This window comes from Vigna unguiculata, chromosome 4 (assembly GCF_004118075.2).
Source record: "Vigna unguiculata cultivar IT97K-499-35 chromosome 4, ASM411807v1, whole genome shotgun sequence".
Lineage (NCBI taxonomy): Eukaryota > Viridiplantae > Streptophyta > Magnoliopsida > Fabales > Fabaceae > Vigna > Vigna unguiculata.
In genome coordinates, this window is record NC_040282.1 from 33,247,620 (window position 1) to 33,260,895 (window position 13,276).

The 13,276-nt window shown below is 31.5% G+C and overlaps 1 protein-coding gene across 1 annotated transcript; it reads left to right on the forward strand.

The window, feature by feature from the left end:
• The first annotated feature begins 2,251 nt into the window (after positions 1-2,251).
• Positions 2,252-11,427, forward strand: LOC114182177 (general transcription and DNA repair factor IIH helicase subunit XPD). The gene is made up of 12 exons (XM_028068974.1): positions 2,252-2,985; positions 3,852-4,132; positions 4,456-4,538; positions 4,628-5,031; positions 5,170-5,363; positions 5,499-5,679; positions 5,783-5,907; positions 9,994-10,083; positions 10,212-10,290; positions 10,392-10,468; positions 10,722-10,830; positions 11,064-11,427. Exons 1-12 carry the CDS (start codon positions 2,452-2,454, stop codon positions 11,181-11,183), a joined length of 2,277 nt encoding a protein of 758 aa, XP_027924775.1. The 5' UTR covers positions 2,252-2,451; the 3' UTR covers positions 11,184-11,427.
• Positions 11,428-13,276: the final 1,849 nt, after the last annotated feature.

Sequence of the window (13,276 nt, forward strand, 5' to 3'; positions counted from 1 at the left end):
ATTAACACATTTTACAATATTAAAGGAAATCATTGTAATTATTATTGTGATAAAAAAAAGGAAAAGAAAATCTAGAAATAGTTACTTTCATATAAATAAAAATATATGTATTTAAATTTGACAATTTTATTTTAGGTTGAAATACTCTTTTAGTCCACATTTTCATACAAAAAATCTCAAATATGTCTTTAGATTTTTTTTTTCGTCTCAATTGAGTTCATATTTTTTTAAAAAATGTAACAAATAAACTTTTTTTCGTAATTTATTCTTAAACGGTGTTTAGACATGATGAGTTGGATTTATCCATATTACGTCGTGTGTCATTTATATTTTAAAGATAGTGTAAATGATGTGGTTGGTTATGCTCACCCTTTCTGTGTGTGTGGCGATGATCTGATAATTTGTTATTCGGGAGCAGATGATGTGACAGGTGGACCAGGTGACACTTAGACGCGGAGCGAGGCTAGCCGGGAATAATATTGTATATGTATATAAATTTAGCTTTAAGAAAATTATGTAATCCCTTTGGGAGTTTTTGATTTTTTAATTTGGTTTGGTGAACTATGAACTCCTAGATTTCTGGTTTTTAATTCTTAAGTTTTAAATTTCCCGTGTTTTGGGAAATAGTTTATATTAAATGCAGCGCTTGTTGGATTTCGAATTTTATTTTATTTTATTTATTTAAAAATCAGTAATATTCCGTAGGGAGGTTACACCCACTATGGTGGACCACCACTTCAAACGATCATCAGACATCCCACCTGCAAACTTTGCCCACAAAATAATAAACATATTACAGTCCATACCACCACAACACCGACAAACTAAATTTGGGGACCACAAATTATACAAACTTCAATACTTAAATCAAGCGAGGGACCAAAACATGAAACCCAAAATGGACCATTAACTAGGTGATACCCCAACCACATAACACTCTCATCGATCAAAACATCCCAAAACAAAAATGTGACGCCCAAAACCCTAACCCCTAATCAATGAAAATAACTGACGAAATAAAATAAATTACAACTAACCTTCATTGTAAATAACCTTCTCTCACTGTTGAATGCACTTGCAACGCCTGAAAATCCCCTTTGATCACTACTTATAGTCGTTGATCAACATTTGTATTTGTTGTAATCCCTACTTCTCTTTCAAACCAAAACGACAACTATTTTCATTTTAACATTACTAGTAAAGAAAATGTTGTTTTGATTAAAATAATAAATCCACATCATAAAAAAATGTATCATATGCATACCAACACAGAAAGTCATTACTAATATAACATTGTTAACTATTTGAGCCTATTTGTTACACTTTTTCAATAATATAGACCCAATGGAGACTAAAAAAAATTTACGGACCTATTTGAGATTTTTGTACGAAAATATGGATCAAAAGAGTATTTAAGCCTTTATTTTATAATCGATTTATATAATGTCAAATGACATTACAATGATTTCTTTTAATATTGTAAAATATGTTAATTTTTTATTTAATACTTTATGTGATTTTTAACCTCTTAAAATTTTTAAATTAATGGTGTTAGTCCCAATGCTTAAAATTTTCATTCGAATTTTAAATCAACTTAACCCTATATCATAAACATTTAATTAAAAATGTAATTTTTAATAAAAATATTAGTATAACATTCTTATAAAAGGTAACATGTGGAAGCAAAAATCCCAAAAAAAGAGTAATTGAAACAGTGTTAGTAAAAAAAGATCATGATTGAACATAATTGAAGATCTAGTTAAGTACAAAAACAAAATTAAGATTGATTTAACAAAATTTATGAAAATTGAGACAAAAAAGATATTTTAACCTTAATTTTAATATCTTCCCAACATTTTATATTCAACCTATTACGGTTGATCAATAAATTATTTAAAGTTATTCTGTTTTAAAAAATAAAAATAAAAAATGTAAAATATTTATTATTTATGTTAATTTTTTTATTAACAGATATAGATATTTATTATTGAAATTTCAATTCAAGTATAATAATACAATTTAACTTTAATTTTTGCAGGTTCTTAAAAGTTTAAAAGCTTAAAAGTTTGTGTTTTAATATCATATATACTGATTGATATTAAATTTTTGATATTACTTTATATATTATAAAATTATAATAAGAATTTTATTAATGAGTTCGATTCGAAAATCAACCAGTTCGCTGAACAATGCCTAGACTACTAGACTCTTAAATTAGTAGTTAGTATTCAGATTATTTAAAAAACATAGCTAACTGCTACCACAGTCTCTTTGTTCCACCTCCCATCTCTCAGAATCAGTTCGTACCAGAGGGAGAGAATAAAACCCTAAAACCTTCTTTTTCTTCTTCGTCTTCATTGTTCATGTCCAATCCCTAAAAACCTCAATCCCTCTCCCTCTCACACACCTTCATTCCCCAAACACACAAATCGCCACTATTTAGAATCGATAATGAAGTTCGAGATAGAGGACGTGACCGTGTACTTCCCCTATGACAACATCTACCCGGAGCAGTACTCGTACATGGTGGAGCTCAAGCGCGCCCTCGACGCTAAGGGTCACTGTCTCCTCGAGATGCCCACCGGCACCGGCAAAACCATTGCGCTCCTCTCCCTCATCACCAGCTACGTCCTCTCCAAGCCCAATTCCCCGCTTAAGCTCATCTACTGCACGCGCACAGTCCACGAGATGGAGAAGACGCTCGCCGAGCTTCGCCTCCTCCACGACTACCAGCTCCAGCACCTCGGTCCTGCCGCTCGGATCCTCGCCCTCGGGCTGTCCTCCCGGAAGAATCTCTGCGTCAATTCAAGAGTTCTTGCGGCGGAGAATCGCGACTCCGTGGATGCTGGCTGCCGGAAGCTGACCGCCTCTTGGGTCCGCGCGCTCGCCGCCGAGAACCCCTCTGTGCCGTCTTGTGAGTTCTTCGAGCAGTATGAGAGGGCGGGGTCGTCCGCAGTTCTGCCTCCCGGGGTTTACACTCTGCAGGTTTGGGTGTTTCTTTCCTGATCGGGAAATGTTTTTAATTTATAGTGGTTTGGGTGGGTGAAAAGGGATTTGGATTAAGGTTTTGAATTGTGACTACGGTTGTGATTTCATTGTGATACTTGGTATTTTGGACAAATGTGGTCAATGCAGCTGCAATTGCTGTTGTGATGCTGTTGGGTGAACAAAAAAACTTGATGTTATGGTCAAAATCGCCGTTATGGTCAAAACCTTGATGTTTAACCGGAGAATTTTGGTTTCAATTGGTTTTGAATGTTCTTTGATTTCGGATTCCTTGGATTTTTACTGTGATTAGTTGAAAAGTTATATTTTGATGAGTTTCAGATGATTCCTTTTTTTGAAATAAATGATTTTCTTATTTTTAACTGGTTGATAAAGAAAAAAAAAATCAATTTTTGTAAGATTCTGATGTTCTTCTATTTTGGAATATTCTGATTTTGTAGTTGACTAAAAATTTGATTCTATGGTTTTGGATGTTCAAATTCTGAGTGTCTGAATGAATAATATTTGATTTTTCTCAAATTTGGGTGTTCGCGGAATTTTGCAATTTGTGTACAATGCAAATTATTTTTCTACTCCTACATTGGTTATTCATAAAGGAAGGATTTTGAAGGGTCAAACTTTACCTCCTAGAACTGGAGTTCCTGCCATTTTCTCTTTTCAATAGTGTCAAATTCTGAGTGTCTGAAATAATATTTGATTTTGATCAATTTTGGGTGTTCACTAATTTTGAAACGTTTGAATTTTAGTGGGGTTGACTGGAAATTTTCCATTTTGATTGGTTGTGCTCTAGGATTTTTTCTAACATTTCTGAAATGTTTGAAACTAAATGTGTCTGTTAATTGTAGGATCTGAGAGTGTTTGGGAAGGAGAAGGGGTGGTGTCCATACTATTTGGCACGCCATATGGTGCAGTTTGCTAATGTGGTTGTGTATAGCTATCAATATTTGCTTGATCCAAAGGTGGCTAGCATAATATCTAAGGAAATGCAGAAAGAGTCTGTTGTTGTGTTTGATGAAGCTCATAATATCGATAATGTCTGTATTGAAGCACTTAGTGTGAGTGTGAGGAGGCAAACTATTGAAGGTGCCAGAAGAAACCTTACTAGGATGCGTCAGGAAATTGACAAGTATGTGCTGTTTCTAGCTTTCTCCTTCTGATCCAAAATTTCACTATGACAACTTAAATAGGTAAAAACAGGAGGAAGAATTAAAAGAATTTAAGGACACTGGTGAATTTTGGCAACTTGTGTGCAAAGCGAATTATTTTTCTACTCCTAGATTGGTTCTTCATAAAGGAAGGATCTTGAAGGGTCAAACTTTATCTCTTAGAACTGGAATTCCTGCCATTTTCTCTTTGCAATAGTGTCATTAGTGCTTTATTTTCCATTGTTACCATTGCTGAAATTTGATTCAGATTCTCTTAACTATTGGAATTTGAACTGGTAGGAAGGTTCAAGGCCACTGATGCAGGTAGACTCCGTGCTGAATACAACAGGCTTGTTGAAGGTTTGGCACTAAGAGGAGACTTGCCTGGTATGTAGGGTGTCAGTTTTGTTTTAATGTCTTACATGTTACCTCTTGGCTGTGGTCACAACTAACTAAAATTTCTTTTCTTTGCATAGCTACTGATGCTTGGCTTGCAAATCCAGCCTTGCCTGATGATATATTAAAAGAGGCTGTGCCTGGAAATATTCGCCGTGCTGAGCATTTTATTCATGTTTTACGTAGATTAGTTCAATATCTTGAAGGACGTTTAGACACTGAAAATGTGGAGAAGGAGAGCCCTGTTAGTTTTGTTGTCTCTATTCTTAACCATGCTGGAATTGACCAAAAATCTCTAAAGTTCTGTTATGACCGCCTTCATTCATTGATGATGACATTGGAAATTACAGACACTGACGAGTTCCTTCATATCCAAACTATATGCGATTTTGCCACCCTTGTGGGAACATATGCTCGTGGTTTTTCTATTATAATTGAACCTTTCGATGAACGAATGCCACACATTCCTGATCCTGTATTACAGGTTAAATGTTATATTTCTTATTTATTCTATTGCTTTTGTAACCATAAATTTAATTCTATTATGCAACATTTATTTATTTATTTGCTGTTTGTATGTAGTATACATTTTCTTATTCTTTTTTATCAAATAACATTTCAGCTTTGTTGCCATGATGCTTCTCTTGCCATCAAACCAGTTTTTGAGCGATTTCAGTCTGTTGTGATTACATCTGGTACACTAAGCCCCATAGATCTGTACCCTCGTCTTCTGAATTTTAATCCTGTTGTCAGTCGAAGTTTTACTATGTCCTTAACAAGAGATTGCATATGTCCAATGGTGCTAACACGGGGCAGGTATTCCCATTAATTGCCTCTCTGCATTTTAAAACAGGCCTTTTTAAAACTCTATTTTAAATCTGTGATTTGCTTGAAAGGGAGCTCTTTTTTCTTCTTACCTTTGCTTAACATTTAATAAGTTTCTTGTTTCAGTGATCAGCTTCCAGTCAGTACAAAATTTGATATGAGAAGTGATCTGGGTGTAGTAAGGAATTATGGAAGGCTCTTATTGGAAATGTCTTCTGTTGTTCCTGATGGGATTGTATGCTTTTTTGTTAGTTACTCTTATATGGACGGGATAGTGAATACCTGGAATGAGAATGGAATTTTAAAGGTGAGGAGACTAGTTAAATTCTTTTATATCCAGCCCATTTACTAGTAGAGCAGCAGTATTTGTTATGTAGTTTGGTGGTATGCTAAAAACATCATTTTTGCAGGAAATAATGCAACATAAACTTGTCTTTATTGAGACTCAGGATGTGGTAGAGACTACATTAGCTCTTGATAACTACCGCAAGGCTTGTGATTGTGGACGAGGTGCTATATTTTTTTCTGTAGCTAGGTAAGATACCAGAACCATATCCTCCTGGGATTTTACATGATAAATCTGCTACATGATTGAATTTCTTAATGTTGCTCTGAAGTGTTGAATCATGGGATTGTTGCTCCGTAAACACATTAATTGGGGCAAATTAATAAACTGGGTTGGGTTGCATTACTTCTTTTGAAAAAGAAAATCTACCTTTTGATGCTGGATGTCCTAACTGCTGCTGCGTTACACTCAGTCTAATTCTCCCCAACCTTTCAGCCTTAACATCCAACCCTCTCTGGTTCCAACTTCTCTTTTGGTGTTTTCCATTTCTCTTCATTTGATCTTTTTGACCCTCTCTGGTTCTCTTCGTTTCTACATTTTGTTTGTGGTTGAAGCTAAGTTTGACTCTTTCATTCCTTGCTGAAGATTGAAGTCTGCTGCACTCTCTGTTGTGGAATTTGTGTGTGCTTTATTTTCTTTCATGTTTTAGTTATGAGTTGTATAATTATAATACATTTAGAGTTTTCCATTTAAGTCTGCTTAAATAGTTTGTGATTTGAAAGTTACTTTTCTTGTTTAAATTATTTTCTCACTTGATATATAGTGTTGTATTTTAGTTGAAACATACGAGTTGTTTTATAATGTTCTGTGACAAATATTTGGACGTTGCCAACGCAATTTTGATTTCCTACTGGACTACTTTATTATCTGACAAGGGAAGGGGATATTTAAACTTTTTGTGCTGAAACACTATATATATGCTGCTGCAACAAGGTGTTGTATATTGAAATCTAACTTTAGCAGAATTTTCTGTGGAAATTTTAGATCTGAACCTCTTACATCTGTTCTGTGATTTTTTAATTAATTCCTTGTCTCTTAGATCTAAGTCCTTTCTAGTGGTGGTTGTTTCTTGGTTTCCTCTCGCTATCTGTTGGCTCATCCCTCATTTGATAAACAATTCTTACTATGGTTTATATTGGTATTCCTATCCCATGGAACATGGGATGGAAAATTAAAGACTTATTATTATATTAGAGATTATAATAGTGAGAAATAAGTCTTATATGATTTTGATCTGAATTGTTTTTCATCATATGATTGTTTGAGGATAGGACATCGTTAATCCAGATTGATCAATGTATGAGTATTAGATAAAGATTAATAAATCTTACTTTTTAAATTACACATATAAATGGTGCATATCTCATGTAGAGATATGACTATTGAACTGACGCAAAGGAGAATCCTTATGGTTGATATTACTTTTGAACTGGCAATAAGAAATTCTTTTGAAGAAATATATATTTCCTTAGACTTGAGATTATCATGGTAAAGAATAAGTTATTTATTATACTTTGATATTAGACACCTAACACATCATGATGTTTGTTGAATGATTAAATTCTTGTGGGATTAACGATTAATAAAAAAAAATTCATCAACTCTTGGTTATGAGTTTTATCTCTCTAGAAATAAAGACTTTAGGCAGGGTATTATGAATGAAAGAAGAAAGGAGTTTCAAGTCATTTATCATGTGTTAACTTATTAAAATTTGACAAGTATACCATATTCTAGAGTTAGCATAGAGCTATAAAGATGGAAAAAAATATCATATTAATCTTGTAGTGATTTTAAAGTAAAAGATACTTCGTGTTATCCGGTCGTTAGGGAATGTTGCTAGATGCCAATCTTGAGTAATAAATTAATTTATTACCGGTTTAGTAATGAACCTACAGGACCACACACTAGTAAGTGTTCTGATTTTCGTTGGATGGGAAAACATTATTGATTAAATTAAAGAGTTTTATCTAATTAATATATTTTCTTTTAGCGGAATATTATTGTATTTTTTGCTAGCACCAAAAGTACAATTAATATAAAGTTTTGGTATATACAAAATTGATTAAGTGAGACTTAGTCAAAAAATGTTTCCAACGGTCGGTAACTAATTAATCAAATTTCTAAATATGATTTAACATAATTTGATTTGTTATTGGAAATCAATTAAAAGGCCAAACGGACTTGAGAGAGAGTCTTTCTATAAGATAGGAACTAAACATGTTAATGTGGGCAAGTGATTCATGTTAAGATCGGATCAAAAACCAATGTTAATATTATACTCTCTCTCTCACTCACACACACACACACACACACACACACACATATATATATATATATATATATATATATATATATATATATATATATCCTAGGTTGACTTGGTGATGGATGATTTATGTTTTCACAATCTCTCTCCTTAGAGTCTTTTCATTGCATTATTCATTGGTTTACAATTTTTTTTTTTTGGTTTCGTGAGTCAAGTGTTGACACAACAACATCGGTCTCAGTGTGAATACATGCATAAGACCTTCATACATTTGAAGTAGATAATTTTAAGACCATGCCATCCTCGTAAGGTATTTTTCGTAAATGTTTTTTTTGCCTGTAGTTACATAATTTGATAAAAAATAATAGACTTGTTATTCTTGCTCTGCCAGATAGAATCACGAAATTGAACCTTCGATGTGATCTAGGGCATACCTCAAATATAACAATCTCCCACTTGCACTAGAGCCAAATTATTCATGTATCTCATCCCAACTCCCACTTGTGTCTATCAACTCTTTTATGACAAGCGCTTCGGTGAATGGAGCTTCAACATTCATTTTTTCTTTCTCTCTTTTGCATCCTAGTCTTTTGATGCAATCTAGGCTCCCATGCTCGATCAAATTGTGCATACTGAGTAATAAGTAGGCAAAAAACCATTTAAGAAAAATATATTAAAGACCGTCATGGTCTCAAAGTTATTTCCTTCAAATGTATGAAGGTCTAATGCGTGTACCCATACCGAGATCGATCTTGTTGTGTCAATACTCGATGTGCGGAACAAAAGTAAATTTGTAACTAGAGAGAGAGAGAGATTTGAAAACATAATATCAAATTGTAGTTGGTTTTTGATCTGATCTAATAGGAATCACTTTCCCACATTAACATGTTTAGTTTCTATTTCATAGGAACTCTCTCTCAAGTCTGTTTGACCTTTTATTCTATTTCAGTAACAAATCAAATTATATTAATTCATATTTTAGAAATTTGATTAATCCATTACCAATTTACCTATGCTCAAACTTTATTTAAATTGTATTTTTTTACTCTTAATGAAAATATATTAATTAAATAAAACTTTTTAATTTAATTGATAATGTTTTCCCCTCCAACAAAAATTAGAGCACTTGTTTCATTACTAAATCAGTAATAAATCAACTTATTAATTTACTAATCAAGGTGGTGTCTAGCAAAACTCCTTAACGATCGAATAACACGAAATATTTTTTATGTTGGAACTAGGAGAAGATTAATATGATATTTCCTTCCATCTTTAGAGCTTTATGTTAACTCTAAAATATGGTATGGTGGTCAAATTCAATTAAGTTAACACATGATGAATGATTTAAGAAACTCTTTTTTCTTTCATTCATAACAACCTAACCAAGCTCTTTATTTTTATAGAGTTCAAACTCACTACTAAGAGTTGGTGGATTCTTTCTTGGTTAATCATTAATCCCACAAGAATTTAATCATATCTGATAATCATAAATAACTTGTTAATTACCATGATGATATTAACTATTAGGAATTCTCTTTTAAGTTAGTTTAATGATCATATTTCTATGTGCACCATTTATATGTATAATTTAGAAAATGAGATCTATTAATCTTTATGTGATAAAGACCTCTACAAATATATTGATCTATTCGGATTATGATGTCCTACGCTCAATAATCCTATGGTCAAGAACTATTTAAATCAATATTATGTATTATTTCTCATTATTATAATAACAAGTCTTTAATTTTTAATTGAGGAGCTTATCATATGAATTAAATAAATATGAAAATGAACTAAAAATAAACACAATTTTATTATTAATAACATGACAAGATTTAATCTAGGGCATACCTCAAATCCAACTGTTCTCCTCCATTAATTTCATTGTTTATGAAAGAAAAATTCTCTCATTTTTGCTAGTTACGCTACCAGTTACTAAAATTATGTATTGCTTTACCTATTTATTAAATTAATCTGAGGACTAGAAAATATCTACTTGTTTGCAGGGGGAAGGTTGCAGAAGGTATAGATTTTGATCGACATTATGGTCGACTAGTAATCATGTTTGGTGTTCCTTTTCAATACACATTAAGCAAGTGAGTTTCATTTGACTAAATTTCTGAATAAGTATAATTGAAACTATTAGAGTTCTTTACCTATTTTTTGTCAAAACTACAAGGTTAAAATGTGAGTTGCAGAACTTACTAGAGTAATAATTTTTCAGGATTTTGCTAGCACGCCTGGAATATCTGCGAGATACTTTTCAAATTAAGGAAGGAGATTTTCTGACTTTTGATGCATTGGTTTGACTCTCTCTCCCACATACATTCATGCACACAATTAGTGCTGATAATTTGATCCTTAGATTATTACTATACTCAGTGAATATTTTCTGCTTATGCAGAGACAAGCTGCTCAGTGTGTAGGTCGTGTAATCCGTTCAAAGGCTGATTATGGAATGATGATTTTCGCAGACAAAAGGTTAGTATCCTTACATCCATCTGCTTTCATGAGCAAAGTAGCACATTTTTTCGAAAATGTGAGGGTTGCATCTGTTATTCTTTGCTGAAGTTAAGTTGCTTTAATTTGTTTGAGCCTCTGAAAGTTTGCTAGTTCCCAGTTTTGATTCAAAAAGTACAATGCACTCTCTCAGTAGCTTTATTGAATCCCTCCTGAAATGGATTAGAAGTTATTGCCTGTCTCCAATAATGTTTATAACTTCTACACTCTGCAGGTATAGCCGTCATGACAAACGATCAAAATTGCCTAGTTGGATTCTCTCTCATTTACACGATGCCCACCTGAACTTGAGCACAGACATGGCTTTGCATATAGCACGTGAGGTATGTCCTTATATTATGTTCATTCTATTCTTTCATCCTCTTTTTCTGTTGGTTATTTCCCTTCAGATAAATTATTAGCTGCTATTTTATCTGAAGGAGTATGATTGTCCAAATTGCCTGGAGTTGAAATTTGGAAGTAGTAATTAAGACCCTAGGCCTTCTCGTGCAGTAGATTTAATGATCTTTTGTAAACCTTTGCTTGACATTTAACTAGTAGAACCTATTGAATGCAGTTCCTCAGGAAAATGGCTCAGCCATATGATAAAACTGGTGGCACCGGCAGGAAAACCTTGTTGTCCCAGGAAGACTTGCAGAAAATGGTTATCAGTGGCATAGATGATATGATGTTCTGAGGCATCATCACTCTGCTTGTCCTTACTATTTTTGGAGCTGGTTATTAATTCCACATGTACTTCTCATCTTCACAGATATAAAAGAAGTGCAATTTTGATGTGAATGGTTAGTTTCTTGGAGCAATCCATAATGATGTTTTTTGTAGTACTTAATCATGTTTAGGCTTGCAGTGAGACCTTTTGCATACTTATCATGGGTTCCATTATTTAACCTATTTATCATTCTAGTTTTTTATACTTTTGATAATGATTCTTGATCGATATCTTGTAATAGGGGAATGTCTAGATGCCCCTCATTTGAGGCTTCATGAGTAGCTTTTTTATCTCTTTTGGACAGTTGTCGGAAGGTATATATAAACGTGAAACAAAATTAAACAAAACACTGAATTTATGAAATTAGAATCAGTATATATTTTTGGTTGGCAAAAGTCACTATGAGAATTAAATTTAATGATTGTTGTGTATTATACATGAATTAAATTTATGAATGGTGATATTTGTGAGGGCGTAAAATGTATTTTAATGATAGATCATGTGATGGTTTAATGGAATTGTAATCGATTGAATCCGTTGAACATTGAAAACGGTTTAATGGAATTGTGGCTAAATAAATTCATAAGTAAAAGTTATAGTATATATGGTTTTTAAATAAACATGTATGTTATTTTTTTTAGGATAACAAAATATAATGAAATTATTATTATTATAATTTAAAAAACAAATATAAGAAACAAAATATTATTATGGATAATTTTTATTTATTTTGTAAATAACATTTATTTTTACTCTAGATGGTTATTTTAGTTAAAAGAATAATTAATTTAAAAAGAATGGTCAAATAAAAAATAGTGAAATTTTAGAAAAATATGAGTAAACTTGGTAAAATAGTTATTTCAATCTTTTAAAAAATATTAATTAAAAAGTAAAATTAGAAATAAAATGTGTAAAAAAGATTTTTTTTCTATAATTATATATATATATATATATATATATATATATATATATATATATATCTTTTTATAATTTTATGTTACTAAAGATGGAAGTATTATTATTATATTTGGTATATTTGATTCTTAGTATTTAAAATGAATATAAATTTTGAATAAAGTATATCATAATAGTTATGTTAAATTAATAAATTAAAAAATGTCAGTTCACAATAACGGTTTTTACAAATAAAGTACATTACTAAATAGAAAATTTATATAATATAAAACTATAAGATATACATATACGATTGATATAAATTATTAAATTGTATGTTTCATAACAAAAAATGATGATAGTTGATAGGAAGGTGACGATTGGAAGTGCTCGACCGCGGTTTGCAATCTACAGCAATGTTAACTTCATGGTTGAACTTTGATGGTGTTTTGAAGATAGTTATTATTGATACTAAAATATTTTATTTTATTATTCAAACTCAGCATTTTTAAATATAATTTCATTCTTAATTTTAAGAATTTCATTACATCACATAAGTTTGCTTCAATAGTATTTGTCTTTTGCAAAATTATATTCTTTAATATAATAATTTTCTCAAGACTTTTGTATTAGAGATTAGAAGTCGTTCTTTATGTTAAGAAGTAAAATTGCGATACTCTGAGAATATCCTCTGTATGTATAATGTTACTGTCATTACTTATTCAAAGAAATTCAACTATTTCTCCCTTAAAGGACAATTCGTGAGACATTTTTTCTTGATAATTGGCTTCCACAGAGTACTTTAATGGAATGTTGAATACATTCTAATAAAAAAAAAAATTAAGAAAGTAAAATTTGGAAGTCTTAGAAAATTTTAACATTGGAAAAATACTTTGAAATGTTTTAAGTTGGAAGATCTAAAAAATACTTTTACTTCATAATTATAAAGTTTTTTCTTATAAATTCATGCACCAAAACAAAAGTTTTATTTCGAAATTCGTAAAAATACTATTGTAGACTAAAACCAAACACGTTCTTAAAATTCTAAAATTTCGAAAGGAATGTTTTTGAAAAACAAAAAAACTTAATGACATGGGCCATAAAGATTAGGCCTATGCTGAGCCCAAGATCCATAAAATTACAAATACTTTGAAACTAAAGAAAAG